Raw genomic sequence first — 12,866 nt, forward strand, 5'->3', positions numbered from 1 at the left:
AAATTTGCTTTAAACTCCGTTTAAAGCAAGTTGTGGAACTGGGCCTTACGGATATGTAAAGTCAGCTATTATTTTTCACTCTTTTAGCCGTCTTAGCGTTGAATTATTTTTCTTCTTAATAACAGTGTGCTTTTACGTGTACTTTTATACTCCACTTTCTGTACTTTGCATAATGTATCACATATGTTTCGAGAGAAACGGATGGTATTACCCATTCGTTGCATTGCGAATGATAATTTGCGTATACGTTTCACTTGCGAATGATAATTTGCGTATACGTTTCACTTGCGACTGTCAAGAATACGGTTCTAGGGATTTTCCATTGCGATTAGTCGAAACTTGCCACTTACGTATACACGAGTAGTTCAAGAATAGGGCCCCTGTTCGTATTTGGTAGCTCTTTGAACCACGGGCCTTGGAGTAGATTAGGTACCATTTTTCTGCATTCTTTTCCTTTAAATAAAAATTCATTTTCAAGATCTTGAAGTGCGTTCTTCTTATTTTATTTTATTTTATTTTATTGCATTCTTCTCATTGTTCTTTGATTAAGTCTTCTGATTGGATAGTGCAATATTGTTCTAAAGGGGGTTCGCTGTTTATCATTCCTAATTTGACAAGCTCATCTGCCAATTCATTCCTCGGAATGATTCTATGTCCAGGGATCCATATGAGTTGAATATCGATTCCTTTCATTTTAGCTAGATATATTTTATTTTTGATGTTATATATGAGTTCGGACCCTGATCCTTCAATATCTAGTTTATATAGTCTGCGTTCCGATATTCACTGCCAGTATTAAAAATATATACTTTATGTCACATATATTATGAATTTTCAGTACTGGCAGTGAATATCGGAACGCAGCCATAGAAGACTCAGTGAGCTATATGAGTCGGTAAAAATATCAACTTTACTAGCACTCATCTCCATTAGGGAGATCTCCACAGCGCGTAAAATGGCCATAGGGCCAAAACACAAAACATGTCGTAACAGTTACGACAAGTCGTAGTCGTAGTCGTATGTCAACGCACAAGCTTTGTCGTATACTTGTTCGTAATAACAGATCTCACTGTGGTATGTATCCAAAAGTAGGTACATAATCTGATCAATTCTACATATATTAAAAGTTATTATATTTAAGTTAATTGAACTTTTTAATTACTTTTCTAGAAAATTAATACTGAGCTCGTATTCTTAAAATATATGTACATAAGTTTCTTTGCGCAGGTATAATCATATAACTCATTAAATATTATGTTGGTGAACATTATGTTGGTTAGGTTAGTTTGTTGTAATTTTTTACTCAATAATATAACTGTTATATACCATTTACATTATTGAGTAGGAAAATAATAGTAGGAATAACCCACATAGCACCGCAATATTGCAGGAATATTACAGAAATGTTGCAGGAATATTACTAAAATATTGCATAAATATGATAACAATATTGCAGAAATATTTAATGTCCTAGGCATAAGTCTCGCAGAAATATTGCGGGAATATTGTTATGTTGTAGGAATATTGTCACAATATCACAGAACTATTGCCGCAATGTTGTTGAAATATCGCCACAATCTTGCAGGAATACCTATGAAATATAGCCACAATACTGCAGAAAAATTGCAAAATATTGCCGAAATATTACTGCAATCGTGCAGGAATGTTGCTACAATATTTCTTAAATGTTGCTGCAATATTGCAGGAATATTACTGAAATATTGCATAAATATCACAGCAATATTGCAAAGATACTTAATGTCCTAGGCATAAATCTCACAAAAATATCTCAAGCGTGGTCTACAATGGCAGTAAGCAGTAAGAAATAAGCGTAAGCGGTAAGAAATAAACCAATCACAGTCGATTATGACAAAAATAATCAACTGTGGTTGGTCCATTTCTTACTGTTCACGCTTTCTTCTTATTGCTTACGGCCATTGTAGACCACGCTTTAGAAACACTGCGTTAAATAAAAAAATGTTTCAGACGAAAGTTGTTTGACTTGAAGGGGGACATAAGACAGCGATAGCATTTTGTTAATAGATGGTGCCACTTTCAAGATATTCACTGACCATCAATTTTTATAAATGAAAATCCCAACTTTTTATTATATCTTCTTTTTCTACCAATTAATTTGGACAACTTTTGTCTGAAACATTTTTTATTTGCTTAATATTTTTTGAGATATTTAAGGAAAACTTGGTAACTTTTCCAACATTTATCTTACGATATCTCGCTAACTATTCGTCGACAAAAAAAATAGTATTAGACTTTTTTTACTTTATTTAATATCAAGAATATATTAATAGTGCCCTAACTTTTGTTAATTTAATAATTTTGAAATTTCCAAAGGTCGATAAGTTAAAAAAAGTTAGGACACTATTATAATAATATATACTTGATAGTAAGTAAAGTAAAAAAGTCTAATACTATTTTTTTTTTGACGAATAGTTAGCGAGATATCGTAAGTTAAATGTTGAAAAAGTTACCAAGTTTTCCTTAAATATCTCAAAAAATATTAACCAAATAAAAAAATGTTTCAGACAAAAATTGTTCAAATTAATTGATAGAAAAAGAAAATATAACAAAAAATTCGAATTTCCATTTATGAAAATTGATTGTCAATGAATATCTCAAAAGTGGCGCCATTTATAAACAAAATGCTATCGCTTTCTTGTTCTCCTTCAAGCTAAACAACTTTTGTCTGAAACATTTTTTGATTTAACGCAGTGTTTCTGAGATATTTGTGATGTGACATTAAAATGGGACACCCTGTATATAAATTATTTCACACTGCAGTATTGCGGCGATAATCAAAAATATTACGTAACGGTCTGTCATGCTGAAATATAGCGGCAATATTCCTGTGATATTGCAATGAGATTTATCATCGCGCAATAATGTTGTAATATTGCCACTATGTTGCCATACGATAGTCACATTGTAACATTGCAGTAATATTCCAGTGATATTGTAATATTCCAGTGATATTGTCTGATATATCGCTCATCTGTTAAGTCCAAACGCAAATATTTTCGGTAATCATAGCTTCAGAATCATAAATTTTATAAGATTTGTAAGATGCTATAAACCATAATTGTTAAAAGTTTTTATTAAAATCAGTATCTTATCATTATCATTTTTATAATAAAAATACAGATGTAATATTAACGTATATATATATAAGACAATTTTCAATAATAGAAATATAAATATAATGATAGCATAAAGAATAATGTTTATAGAAGTTCTCAATAAGAACTTTTCATAAATCGAAAAAATTTTATGTCTTATTCAGTAAAGGATTCTGAAACTGAGTACAGCAACCGTCAATAGCGTGACTATAAACTTTAAGTTAACAGATATTAAAGAAATCGCTAATAATTCTTTTCGAGAATAATTTTTTTAAGAGTTTTCGGGTAAGCTTCTTACAATTTGACCATTTAGATCTAAACAAAACGGCGTATTTTCTTCAGTCTGTCTTTTATGAAAATCATTGATTTCTTAAAAAAAATTGTTATTTTATACCGGAAACTATAAAGATCGCGTTATTAACATTTATACCTTAAAAATATGTGGGTAGTTTTTTTTCTAAATTTTTTTTCAATATAGCGGACTCAACATTGCAGCCGAAATCACGAATTTCATCTTGTTACGTTCTGCAGATTTACCTAACAAAATTGTCTTTTCCTCTTGCGGATTTATATTCTCCTAATATAACTATAATAGGAATATATACATATATAAATATAAATTAAGAAACAGACCCATCTGGCGAATAGCCGTCGCGCCAAATGAAAGGCGATTTGGGAAAAATTTCATAACAGGAAACAGTGCCCTGTTGCAAAAATCTACACGTTTTCGTTTAAAGTTTATATCTGGGTAGTGTTCGCCAAGTGTGTCCGTCGTCCTAGCTATAAAAATTTGAAACTCTGCGCTAACAAACCTTTAGTAAAATAAAGTAACTCAGAGCATCCCTGCTCTAAAACTTGAAACTTATACATCTTCCCAATCCAAAACCATATGTGCCCTATCAGTCAACCAACAAAGCTTACTTCACCGATGGTTATAAACTCTTATCTCAACCCTTGATTTACGGCATTTTGATTTTTCCAGCCGGCCACTTATATATATTTCTCTATCTCAAGAATCCACCACCTCCACGCTTGTCGCGCCTAATCCATTCAGCTAATCATATCATATCCACCTAAAACTATGAGACACCCACGCTCCACCCTTTAGCCCTTTCATATTCATATCTCCAAAAACTAACCGTCTCCTCCCACGATGTCTTTTAACTTCACTAATGGCTAAGACTTTTTCCCACTACTATCAACCAGGACCAATAATAAAAATTAGTAACAAAATCTTTAACTTCATTGGGTTCTCCTTAGGGTTTCACCCCTCCCTAAAAGGGCCATCTCTCTACCCACCCTGATAGCTTCTGCCTCCGATCATTGATATAAAAACCGCGGTAATCCGCCTCCGCGAACAGAAGAACACGGAAACAAAAAAGCTCAGACTCGCACTCTCACGCAGATATTCAGAACTCAGATATTCAGAACTCGGATATTCAGATCTTGAGCATTAGGACTCAGATTCAAATCTTCAGAATTCCAGTTCATTCAAATATTTAGTATTCAAATATTCAAGCATTCGGATTTTGGAAAAAGTGTGGGCTTCCTCTTTATATAATATAAGTGAACGACTATTTGGTGCCTCAATCGGAATACGAATATTGGAAACGAGAACACTTACGCAGATCTGCGTAATTCTCACTTCTGCTTGTGTCAACTCATCCTGAATCAGTAGTAAGTTTCATTTTCTTTACTGTATCTTTCCTACTTCTATTTTATTTATTCCACCCTTGTTTTGAAATCCGGTTTTAGTGGGCCATTACCGTCATTCAGTGGTATCCATCCAACAAGTCCTTCGTTTCTTTGAGACGGTGTACGGGACTAGAGATCTATATGAATTCGAACATCATTTGCAATATCTCCGTTCCATTATAAATATTTCACTTGAAACAGACTTTCACCCAGACCCGACACTCCTATCCCCTTTTCTACTTCGACGTCTACCTATTAGTCCTCCCTCGTCTCCCCCATGCGCATTCACTCCTACCCCTTCAATCTCATATTCTCCCGTCTCTTTTTCTGAACTGTCCACTCCTTTAAATTCGCCATATCACTATCGTTCTCCTTCACCTGATTAACTTCCTATTCCTATTCTTTCTCTTTCCAATCCTTTTCTTCTTCCATTTCATACACTCACACACACATACATACACTTATTCGTCTAAATGTATTAGGTGCGCAACTAAGTTCCCGCTGTTTTTCAAGAGATGGCTCCAGTAGTAAGTGCTGGTCGATTGTGACATAACCAAAACGTTATGAACCAAGCTTAGACATATGGTAAACAAACCGCTTTGACACATTAGTGATTTTGTTTTTGCATCATATACTTTTGGTTGTGTGAAAATGTCTTATTTTGTGCCAAATAATCGTCATTTGCGGGAAGTGTTGCTTTTCTTCTTTCATTCGAAGAAAACGGCGGCTGAAGCGCATCGAGAACTTCAAAAAGTTTACGGAGATGCTGCTCTAAGTGAAACAACGTGCCGTGATTGGTTCCGTCGCTTCAAAGACGGTGATTTCGATGTTGACGACCGTTCGCGTGAAGGAAGGCCAAAAACCTTCGAAGACGTTAAATTGGAGGCATTGCTCGATGAGGATCCATGCCAAACGCAAAAAGAGCTCGCTTCAGCATTAGGAGTTAGCCAAGCCATTTCCAAGCGATTGCATGCGTTGCGAATGATTCAAAAACAAGGAACTTGGGTTCCTTATGATTTGAAGCCAAGAGACGTTGAGCGTCGTTTTTTCGCTTGTGAACAACTGCTCTAGCGGCAAGAAAGGAAGGGTTTTCTTCATCGCATTGTTACGGGTGATGAAAAATGGATTCATTACAGCAACCCAAAGAGAACAAAATCATGGGGACTTCCCGGTCATGCTTCTACGTCGTCAGCTCGGCCGAATATTCACGCTGCGAAGGTTTTGCTGTGTATTTGGTGGGACCAGGGCGGTGTTATTTATTATGAGCTGTTGAAACCGAACGAAACCATCACTGGGGAACGGTATCGAACTCAATTGATGCGATTGAGCCGAGCACTGCGCGAAAAGCGGCCATAATACGAGCAGAGGCACGAAAAAGTGATTCTACAGCATGACAACGCTCGGCCTCACGTTGCCAAACCCGTTAAAACCTACTTAGAAACGCTCAAATGGGAAGTCCTACCTCACCCGCCATATTCCCCAGATATTGCGCCATCCGATTATTACTTGTTCCGTTCGATGGCACATGGTCTGGCTAATCAGCAGTTCCGCTCATATGAAGACATCTCAAAATGGCTTGATTCGTGGATAGCCTCAAAAGACGAACACTTCTACCGTGACAGTATTCGAGCTCTGCCAGAAAAATGGGAAAAAGTTGTCGCTAGCGATGGGCAATATTTTGAATGATTCATTTGTAACCATTTTTTCACAATAAAGTTGCATTTTCATCAAAAAAACAGAGAGAGACAACAGCGAGAACTTAGTTGCGCACCTAATATTTATCTTAATAAATCTGTAAAAATCCAAACCGCGCCGTTATTATCAAATTTGCTAATTCAAACCGTACTGCAATATCATTTTGTTATCTTTATTTCAATAAATCTGTTAATAGTTATTATCACTAATTAATTTCAAAATCACATCCACCCTTCCAACAGTCAACTCATGGTTCTATCCCCGGTAAAGGGACTCGCGTCCTTGACCGAAAAACGGACCGCTCGTCGTACGTCGGTGTCCGAGTAAAGGAACCCGTCGGGTCCCTGACCCGTTCACTGACACACGTGTACGAACGAGGTTCGCCTTTCCTGCGAACGAAAAGGTTGTGCTCCTCCTCTAGGACGTAACAATCTTATATCGATTTTTTTAACGTTTTTTCACTTTATAATGCTGATTTATTCAATCTGTCTGATATATCACTCCGCAACATTGTTATAATATTCCTGCGATATTATAGATTGATATATCACATTGAAGTATTACTGCAATACTCAGAAATATTACGTAGTGGTCTATCATGCTGAAATATAGCGGCAATATTCCTATGATATTGCAATGAGATTTATCATCGCGCAATATTGCAGTGCTGTGTGGGAAGTAACGTGTACGTTACATGTATTTGTGTTTACTGGGTAAAATAACTGCATAATGAAAATTACGTATATATAAAAACGTCAAGAATATGGATTCTGGCTGTAATAAATTGGCCAATGATAAATTATTGTTGCTCAATAATTTTATTTGTACATTTTTTATGTTTATATAAAAGTGTGTGAAAAATTTTGATAATTATTTAGAAGTCTGGCAACACTTAAATTAAGAATATTTATATAAATACTTTTCTCATATGTCACCTTGTGTAGGGGCCTTTGCTAATCTGTTCAGAATCTATCATTTTAATATATGGTAGACTCATCAATTTAGTAAGGCAAAGATTTAAAGATATATTCTTTTATAATTATTATACACAAGATATGAGTTATTTTGAATTGTACAAAAAATAACTTCTATTTTGTGTACTGTAATTATAAAACAAAATGTCTTTAAATCTTCGCCTTATTAAAGCGATGAGTCTACCATATACTAAAATGATAGATTCTGAAAAGATTAGCAAAGGCCCTTACGCAAGGTGGCATGTGAGAAAATTAATTATATAAATATTCTTAATTTAAATATTTTCATTTAGTTGTTGCACTGTGCTATACTAGTACAATAAGTGTAACGAAGACTTTACCTTGTAATGACAGGTTTCCTAACATCCCTAACAGCATAGATGTCCAGGAGACGTCCAAAGTACATCTTGAGGACGACCTCGGAACGTTTCTTCGTCCTTAGGATGTCCCTGGGATGTCCTTAGGAGATCTTGTGCTATCTGGGATATCATACCTCTATCTTTAACAATTTTGTTCTCGCTTTGTAGAGCCGAGCGATGATTTTTACTTTCAGATTCGGCTTCTACACATGAAAATATATAATATAGCTGAGATTCAGCAAAATCCAAGGTGGTGTCAGGCTTTTAAATAATTACCAACATTTATTTTGTTAACTTATTTCCAATTAATTTATAAATTTGTTTTGTTTACAGTGCGATTAAAAGAGATTGTTGCATATAATGTCTGATCACGAGAAATATTGTATAACTAGTGTAGCAAATGAAATCCATATTGAAGATGCTATTGAAGACATGGAAAATTTGTCTGATGATGTTGAAAGTATTATTGATACACAAACAAGCAATGATGACTTTCTTATAGAGTTATATAGAGAACGACCATTTTTGTACGACAAGAGAAATTCTAATTTTAAGGATACATTAATGAAACAAAATGCATGGAACGAAATATCTAAAACAATGATTCAGACAAATTGCGGTAAGTATTTATTAAAATGTTTATTGAATCATTTAGGATCATTAGATAGCAGGGTGATATCATTATTTTTTTTGGTGACGCAGGGGAAATCCGTTATGGATACCCCCGACCCTTGGGGGGGTCGGGGGTTATGTCGGACTTTTACCGACTAAAACCCCTACGGGATGCCTATCTGTCGGACCGGTGTGGGGGGAGTCAGGGGCACTGCTCCCGCATTCCCTCCCCGAAACCCCGGCCCCAGGGCTCTTTTCTAAGAGCCCCACGCCACCTGTTACCGCGCCCTGTTTCGCAAAGGGAATCCAGGGCGCGGTCCCGGTCGGTCTGAGACCGACCGGTTAGCCTTCTGGTATCACCTATGGGGTGAGGGGACATCCGCTTTCACCCCTTACCCCCCCTCCCCGTTAGCCAGGGAGGGAGGGTTTCTGGGGGAGTGGGCTCGTCCCCAAACGGGGCACCGCTCCCCCCCTATCCCTCCATGTCCGTGGCCATCTTCCTCTAAGAGGAAGAGCCGGATCCCCCCTGCCAACGGAAGCAGGCCCGAGGCGGCCGAAGAGGGCATGGACCCCCGCTATTCGGGGGTCCTTCTACTTCTTCGGCCGGTGATACTTCAGGCCCGCTGCCTAGGTTATCCCCCCCTCATGGGTCGCCGATCACCCCGTCGTCGTCCGCGACGACGGGTTGAGCGTGGTCGGCGCTCCCTCTCGGCGGCCTCCTTCTTGGACATAACATCCCTACTGAAGGAGGCCGCCGCTTCCCAACCCTCCTCGCTCCCGCAGATGGATTGGACCATGCGCGGGAGCGAGATTTCCCCAACGCGACACCCCATCGCCCCGGCCAGGACACAGCACTCCCCTTCCCAGGCCGGACAAGCGGCCAGGGTGTGGAGCGCCGTGTCCATAAGCACGGGGCAGTGGTGGCACCTGGTGGTGAGCTCCTTCCCGATCTGATACAAATACTTGCCAAAACACCCATGGCCCGTCAGTATCTGCACCAGATGGTAGGACAATCCGCATCCCCTCCTGCCCGCCAACTCTGGCAGGCAGGGGCGGACAGCCTCCGCCGTCTGGCACCCGTACCCCCGTGGGTTGGACAGTTTGTCCGCCCACATCTCGTGGGTACGGGCCACAGCTTGGGTTTGTAAGGTCCCTGGCCCTTAGCTACCCCTCCTTGCGGAGCTCCTTGACCCTCCAATAGAGGATTCGTCGCTCTTCAGCGAGGAGCTCCACGGGAGGGAAGTCGGCCAGGGTGGTCGCCGCCATGTATGAGACCGTGCTGTATCCTCTGATCGTCCTTATGTACATTGGTCTCAGCGCCTGCCGCATGCGGCGTATGCCATCGCGGCAGGCGCTGAGCTGGGGCGCCCCGTACAGGGCGATGGACAGCACGGCCGTCACGTATAGGCGGCGAGCCCTCCATTCTGGATCCCCAAGGTTGCGCAGGAGACTGGCCACTGCCAGTCCGGCCTCGCGCACCCTGGGGGCCAGATTCCTGAAATGCGGGCCGAACTCCCATCGGCTGTTCAATGTCAGGCCGAGATATTTAATCGTCGGCCCGACGCGGATGCGGACGCCATCGACCAGGACCTGAGTCTCAGGCGGCGCCCCTCGACTGCCGTCGTGAAAGAACACGGCCTCAGTCTTATGGGGCGCCACCTTCAGACCCAGGTCCGCGATGGTTCTCACCACCGATGCCACTGCAGCCTCCGCGCAGAGGCGAGCTTCCCCCCAGCTCTTTCCCCCGGCCGCCACTAAAGTGTCGTCTGCATAACAGACGACGTGGCAGCCCGGGGGAAGCGGACCGGGCACAACGCCTGGTCGAATGCGATGTTCCATAGTAGGGGGCCGAGAACCGACCCCTGCGGAACACCGCGTTCCATCGCGCGCCGGCCTTGGACCCCGCCCTCCTTCGGGAAGGCGAGGTCCCTGCTCTCGAAGTAGGCCGCTAATATCCGCCGGAGATAGACGGGCACCCCGTGGTGTTCGAGAGCCCGTCCGATCTCCGAGCAGGGTGATATCAAATAACATATTAATTATGTTTTAATAATGTCCCCAATGCCAATAATATGTCATTAAGATGCTTTTAGACATTATCTTACTACTTAGGATGTTTTCATTAATTTATTTAATAACTTTCACTGTAGGCGATTTGTACACACCAGAGCACTGCTAAAGAAGATGCACTTCTTTAAGAGAACAATACAATCGTGAAAAGAAAAAGATAGAAAATGAATGTAAAAGTGGAAGTGCTGCTCTAAATCCCAAATCTAAATTTTCATTATATTCTAAATTAAAATTTTTGGATGAAGTTATTAAAAGGTATTATAATGTCAATAAACTTAACAATGTAATATTTATAATATATCTTTTTTGTAATTAATATCATTATTAATATCATTATTTAATATCATTTAATTAATTAATATCATTATTTGTTTCAGAACTTATAGTAATGTACCAAAATGGCAATCGAATTCAACTTTAATTGACAAAAGTGTTTCAAGAAATAAAGCATGCATCTCAGACAATGTTGACATTTCTTCAAGTAATAAAGAAAATGAAGACATTAAGAAACAAGAAATTATTGATAAAGGAAGTTCTCCTCCAGAAGTTTCAATAAATTCTGCAGCGCCAAAAAGAAGAAAAATGCATGAAACGAAAGAATTTGAAGAAACGTTTTTGAATATGAGCAACAGAATAATGAATTATATGGAAAGTTCAAAATCATTCGCACCAGATAAGGCATTTATGCAATTTATTACAGCACAGTTTAAAAGTCTATCTGAATATGAGAAAACTTTAAGAAGGAAAATGATCATGGATGCTGTATGTTTGCCATTACCAAAGACATAATTTCATTTTATATATTTTATTATCCTTTTATATATTTTATTACTTAATGTTTTCTAAAACGTATTAATTATTTTCTTGTCCATTTGACGTAATTTAAAGTATAATTTCAGTTTGTTTACTGTAATAATTTTATACTGTGATAACTAATTTTAATAGTGATTTTTTACTGTGATAACTAGTTATAAATTTAATTTATTTATTTATCATAGTGATTATTACGTCTCTAAATATATAGTATATAGTAGTATAAGTATATAGTAAAGTTTCAATAATCTCTTATTGATGTTTAAAACATTAGTAAGACGTTATTTGATATCACATTGTTTTTAATTTATTGCAAATATCTTTCAAGTTACAAAAATCTCGCAAGTTTTGTTTTTCTATTGTTTTACTGTCACTACAATGAGATTATATTGAAATTAATTTATATAACTACTTGAGACAAGGACTTATCTGTTTCTTTTTTATTATTATGATTATTATTGACAGTGAGATTATAATTAGATTAATTTATGTAACTACTTGAGAAAGAAGACTTATCTGTTTTTTTTACATATTCTTTTTACTTAATATACTATTTTACTATATTGAATATAAATATATGAATATAAGTGTAAAATATATGAAAATAAATATGTGAATAAATGTATGAATATAAATATACAATTATAAAAGTTGAAAATTTTAATATACCTTTTTACGTTATATATATGAAGAATTGTATTTAATTAACGTACAAAATGTGTAATAATTCAAATTTTTTTTTTATTTCATCCATCTGCATGAACACCTCTACGGATAAAGTCATACTGCCACTCTACTTGTCCAGGTGGAGAAATAAAATAATTGCATAATGTATTTCTTTGAGCTTGAGCTTCTTTTACATTACCACTACATTCTTCAGCATTTGGTAATGACAACCACATCGCATCCTACAATATGATTTAAGAAATGTTATTTAAATAATACAAAAACATGTGCAAAACAACTTATATTTCTCTAATTACTGAATCATAATTAATCATAATTGTTTACCTCATTTATATTTTCTGGAATTATTTCACTACTATAATGGTTATATCTACAGCATTGTTCTTCCTGTAATACATAATTATGTAGACAGACCGAAGCTGTAGCCATTATATTTCCAGTTTCTGGTAGTGTGCAAATAGCTGAATGAAGTATTCTCCATTTATTGGCAAGAATTCCAAAAGCACTCTCAACAGTTTTGCGTGTTCTGGAAAATCTGTAATTACAAATTTTCTGTTCATCGCTCAAATGTTTACCAGAATAGGGTTTCATTATCCTGGTTGAGAGTCTAAGGCCCGGTTCCACAACTTACTGTAAACGAAGTTTAACTCGTTAACCCTAGTTTAGATGAAAAATTGCGTTCCACAACTGCCTTAAACCATGGTTAACGTTGATTTCTCGTAGTTAAAGTTAAACCCAAAACTTTGGGTGTTTAATGAATTTAAACGAAGTTTAACACTGCAGTACCATCAATTTGAGAAAAAAATTTATGACTATCCCGGTTTTGAAGT

General features: G+C 37.6%; 1 protein-coding gene and 1 long non-coding RNA gene across 2 annotated transcripts; one reads left to right on the forward strand and one right to left on the reverse strand.

The window, feature by feature from the left end:
• The first annotated feature begins 8,194 nt into the window (after positions 1-8,194).
• LOC112588710 (uncharacterized) lies at positions 8,195-10,763 on the forward strand. Its single transcript, XM_025299415.1, has 2 exons — positions 8,195-8,476; positions 10,617-10,763. Exons 1-2 carry the CDS (start codon positions 8,218-8,220, stop codon positions 10,643-10,645), a joined length of 288 nt encoding a protein of 95 aa, XP_025155200.1. The 5' UTR covers positions 8,195-8,217; the 3' UTR covers positions 10,646-10,763.
• Positions 10,764-12,170: 1,407 nt separating this feature from the next.
• On the reverse strand, positions 12,171-12,650 carry LOC112588714 (uncharacterized). Its single transcript, XR_003113011.1, has 3 exons — positions 12,612-12,650; positions 12,361-12,423; positions 12,171-12,257 (listed from the first exon to the last, which is right to left on the reverse strand). It is a non-coding gene; the product is annotated as an uncharacterized LOC112588714 (long non-coding RNA).
• Between the last annotated feature and the right edge of the window lie 216 nt (positions 12,651-12,866).

Source organism: Harpegnathos saltator, unplaced genomic scaffold (genome assembly GCF_003227715.2).
Source record: "Harpegnathos saltator strain DR-91 unplaced genomic scaffold, Hsal_v8.6 scaffold103, whole genome shotgun sequence".
Classification (NCBI taxonomy): Eukaryota; Metazoa; Arthropoda; class Insecta; order Hymenoptera; family Formicidae; genus Harpegnathos; species Harpegnathos saltator.

What these genes read in the sequence shown, in the direction of transcription:
- LOC112588710 (XM_025299415.1), top strand. Translation starts at nt 8,218, where the DNA reads ATGTCTGATCACGAGAAATATTGTATAACTAGTGTAGCAAATGAAATC. An exon ending in AATGATTCAGACAAATTGCG is followed by an intron (nt 8,477 to 10,616) that starts GTAAGTATTTAT and finishes CTTTCACTGTAG; the next exon opens with GCGATTTGTACACACCAGAG.